The sequence below is a fragment of the Sinocyclocheilus grahami genome, unplaced genomic scaffold (genome assembly GCF_001515645.1).
Source record: "Sinocyclocheilus grahami isolate Dianchi unplaced genomic scaffold, SAMN03320097.WGS_v1.1 scaffold2833.1, whole genome shotgun sequence".
NCBI lineage: Eukaryota > Metazoa > Chordata > Actinopteri > Cypriniformes > Cyprinidae > Sinocyclocheilus > Sinocyclocheilus grahami.
Genome location: NW_015508009.1, coordinates 10,223 through 14,898, shown reverse-complemented (window position 1 = coordinate 14,898; position 4,676 = coordinate 10,223). Strand labels below are relative to the sequence as shown.

The window sequence follows — 4,676 nt, the reverse complement described above, 5'->3', positions numbered from 1 at the left end:
GGTATTCTGGGTGGTTGTTAAGACTAGGATGTTGCTATGCAGTTGTTAGGGTGTTCTGGATGGTTGTTAGCAAGTAACTTTGCAGCTTCATAGGTATTCTGGGTGGTTGTTAAGACTAGGATGGTGCTATGCAGTTGTTAGGGTGTTCTGGATGGTTGTTAGGGTGTAACTTTGCAGCTTCATGGGTATTCTGGGTGGTTGTTAAGACTAGGATGTTGCTATGCAGTTGTTAGGGTGTTCTGGATGGTTGTTAGGGTGTAACGTTGCAGCTTCATAGGTATTCTGGGTGGTTGTTAAGACTAGGATGTTGCTATGCAGGTGTTAAGGTGTTCTGAATGGTCATTAGGGTGTAACTGTGCTAGGGTATTCTGGGTGGTTGCTAGGGTGTTGCTATGCAGTTATTATGGTGTTCTGGATGGTTGTTAGCAAGTAACTTTGCAGCTTCATAGGTATTCTGGGTGGTTGTTAGACTGGGATATTGTTATGCAGGTGTTAGGGTGTTCTGGATGGTCATTAGGGTGTGACTTTGCAGCTTCAAGGGTATTCTGGGTGGTAGCTAGGGTGTTGCTATGCAGTTACTAGGGTGTTCTGGATGGTTGTTAGAGCATTGCTATGGTGTTGTAGGGTATTGTACAATATTATGGGTGTGGTCATTAGGGTGTTATTTTACAGTTTCTAAGGTACTCTGGGTGGTTGCTAGGCTGGGAGGTAACTATGCGGCTACTAAGATGTTCTGAGTGGTTGTTAGGGCATTGCTAGAGTGTTGTAAGGTATTGTACATTTTTTTGATGGTTTGTAGGGTGTTGCTATGCAGTTGCTAGGCTGTTCTGTGTGGTCATTATGATGTTATTTTCTTAATTTAAGTCAATAAGAGATTTTCTTTGTACTTTTAATAAATGTAATCATAATTCAGTATGAAAATAAATGCTAGGGAAAAAAAGCCTGATGGTGATTCAGCATGCAAATATCTTTGTACTTTAAGAAATATAATCATAAGAATTCAGTATGAAAATACATGCAAGAAAGACATCGCATAGTAATTCAGATATTATGAAAATATTACAGTGATGGCACTGATGCTTTACTAAATATTGAATATTGTATCAGTCTCAGTTAATAGAAGATTTTCTCCATTTGTACTTTAAAAATGTAAGTTTTAAAAGAGTTTATATAGAGCACAGGCAGACCGCACATACAGCATAAAGCTGAAATGATCTACAAAATGCAGTTTGAGTGAAATCTGGATGTTAATCGATTCAAACTGAAATATTTGCAGAATATTGTGCTGAATAATGAAGCGTTTGAGGAAAATGACTGAAGTGCTGCCTTGCAAACACTGAGAAGTCATTTGTGTGGCGTTTTTCTTACTTTCCCAGCGCGAAGCACTCCAGCGTGACGTTCTGCCCCAGCAGCGTGTACGTGTCTGCAGATTTGACTTTGATATCAGCGGGATATTTCCTCAGAGAACCTGACAGAGAGCACATATGAGATGGCAGTTAATGACTGAAGACCTCATGAATTCGTTCTTTCTTCCAGCAGAACGAGCGAGTCTCTCCTGTTTGTTTATCAGCTCTGAAGCACTTCGACTCAACACACTCATGATGCTGTGACAGTCACAAACAACTATAATATTACACACACACACACGTATGAATCACGAGCATGCAATGTTGGGACTGAACCGAGGATGTAGTTTTACACTACTGATTTGCTTTAGATATTAAATGTTCATGTGGAATTAAAGCAAGGCAGCGCAGGTGAAAAGGGTAAAAACTAACTAACAAATAACACCATACCTCACCAGCTGATCACAGTACATTGAGTATTCAAATATTGTTTTCTATTTCAAGTTTTCTGAAATGTTATGTTTAAATATGAAAATAGGGCAATTCCTAGTTAAATATGCCCTAATGTTACACATTTACAGAAATAAACATATTACTATATATACATATTACTTTTTATCACTTAGTATACCAGAAAATACTGTCAACAGACAGAAAACGAGTCCATTTACACCCTGTTTTTAGGAATACAATGTTGTATAAATCAGTGTGAATGAAATATAAACAAACCCCTCAGTAAAAACCTTCATAATATAGAGAGTAATAAAACTCTAAGTCTTGGTGTATGTCAGTGCTGCTGAAGTGGAGAAACAAACTCTTTACCTTTAAATATATGCAGTTTCGCCATGTTTTCAACAAATAAAATGTTATATAAATCAGTGTGAATAAAATATGAACAAACCCCTCAGTAAAAACCTTCAGAATATAGAGAGGAATAAAACTCTAAGCTTTGGTGTATGTCAGTGCAGCTGAAGTGGAGAAACAAACTGACAAACTTGACAAAATATGCACTTTCACCATGTTTTTAGGCATAAAATGTTGTATAAATCAGTGTGAATAAAATATGAACAAACCCCTCAGTAAAAACCTTCAGAATATAGAGAGGAATAAAACTCTAAGTCTTGGTGTATGTAAGTGCTGCTGAAGTGGAGAAACAAACTGACAAACTTGACAAAATATGCACTTTCACCATGTTTTTAGGCATAAAATGTTGTATAAATCAGTGTGAATGAAATACAAACAAACCCCTCAGTAAAAACCTTCAGAATATAGAGGGGAATAAGACTCTAAGTTTTGGTGTGTGTAAGTGCTGCTGAAGTGGTGAAAAATATACTGTTATAGATATACTGTTACTGATATACTGAGATATACTGTTACTTTCAGACCTCAAACTTTCTCTACAGTTGAAAATGAGCATTTATTTGAGACTAAACAGTAGTAATGATTCATTCTGGACAGTTTTCAGTTCTCACACAGAAGAACATTAGCTACTGAGGGATCAGAAACAAACTAGTCTCGTCTAGTTATGGTGAAGAGATCATGATGAAGTAGGACTATATAATGGGATACTATTATTCCTGAACTAACATGTGTGAAATCTTGTTTTTGTGTGTGTGGAGCAGATTTCTTTGAGGAGATTATTTGATCTTGAACAGACCTAAAATAAGCACCAGCTCAATCAGAAGTACTTCAGAAACCACAGACAGTTTGTTTTCTCTTTCAGATCTTTGCTGTTCCTTCCTCACTCTGTCAGTTTTACACTCAGTAACACTATCAAGTGGTTTCTACAATGGAAGTTATAACTCTTATCATCTGGCAGCACCTCTGCATAAGCGTCTCTTACATTTTATTCAGAAACTGAAAAACAGTATTAGTAAAAATAGTAAAAACAGTAGTATTTACACTGGTGTCAAAAGCAAATGTGTTTAAAACATCTATGCCTATAACCTTGATTTAAACTGCAAAAAATTATTTTCTCCCTCAGTATTTTAGTAAGTAGTTTAAAGATTCATACATCAAGATACATTTACTTGCGACGCAAAAGAAGTAAGTTTATAATTAAATCAAGAACATACCTGCCAGTGGGCTCAGAAATATAAACCTAATTCAAATGTAAAATAGTTTTATGATGATAAACAGACTCACGCTCGGCGATGGGCACCAGCGGGATGAACTTGCTGAAGACGCTCTTGGCGATGGACGGACTGGAGACGAAGCAGGAGTAGTTCCCGCTGTCTGACGCTCGTACGGTGGAGATGTAGAGGTTCCCGGTGGTCTGAGACACGAAGCGCCGCTTGTCCAGAAGAATGAATTCCGGAAACTCATTGAGCATCCAGCGGAAGGACAGATCCTCTGCAGAGAGCACAGACAGGAAATTATGCAAATGTGTCAGTCAAATGCAGAAATGACTGTCAATCCATAGAGTCAGGTGCCATGGTAACCTGGGAAGTGTGGAGGCGGAGCACACAGAAGCACCGCCCCCTGCCCCTCCTTCACATAGACCGCCTGCCGCTCGTCTGAGGAAAACATGTCCAAGTCTAAAACACAAGATGGAGATTTTATTTCAGTTTTAGTTTTGCGTAGTAACCCTTATTCATGGCAACCTCGGGAGTAATATAACGTAACATAATTATGATAACAATAATACTGAATGAATTGTGTATAATAATTTAACAATATTTTCTTTAATAAATAACTACATATAAAAATAGCAATAATAAAAATAAGTTAAATTTTTACAAGTTACATATTTGGTAACAAATGTAATATTTCTCCTTGAGAAACTTTAAAAAAATGTCTATTAATGCAATTTCTGAATAAAAATGTTGCCTAATATAATTGAAAACAGGACAACACCACATATAGAATTTAATTAACTCACACATCAATTTCACACATAATAGCAGTAAAACTGCACAGAGGACACTTTAGAGTCATAATTCAGCAGAAACCGCACAAACGCTTCAGACGTCTGACAGCAGAAATTAATATCCTTCAAGCTCTGAACAATAACAGCTCTCTGTGTGTGTGTGTGTGTGTGTGTGTGTGTTCAAGGCCATTCAGGGCAGCTTTAATAGAGCTCTTCTATAAGAGCGACTCACATCCGAACTGAACAGAGGCCTTCTGACTGACAAGCGTCCCGTACTCATTGCTGGCCAGACACGAGTAGTTCCCAGCATGCTTGCTCTTGTCGGGGAAGCTGATGACGAGGTTTCCTCCCATCAGGCTGTAGTGATCGTCATTTCCAATAACGATTTCTGTGTTGTCCAGCCTCCACCTGAGAACACACACACCATCAGGAATGCGAGATGCGAGACACAACATTTCGTT

General features: G+C 37.9%; 1 protein-coding gene across 1 annotated transcript in view; it reads right to left on the bottom strand.

Annotated features, from left to right (window-relative positions):
* Positions 1-4,676, bottom strand: part of LOC107575713 (contactin-1a-like) — a gene marked incomplete at its 5' end in the record, with an annotated part of 26,706 nt that overhangs the window by 12,914 nt on the left and 9,116 nt on the right. Inside the window, 4 exons of the mRNA XM_016262060.1 lie at positions 1,369-1,468; positions 3,492-3,698; positions 3,788-3,883; positions 4,448-4,623. Of these exons, the coding sequence (XP_016117546.1) occupies positions 1,369-1,468; positions 3,492-3,698; positions 3,788-3,883; positions 4,448-4,623 (579 nt within the window). The remainder of the gene's footprint in view (positions 1-1,368; positions 1,469-3,491; positions 3,699-3,787; positions 3,884-4,447; positions 4,624-4,676) is intronic.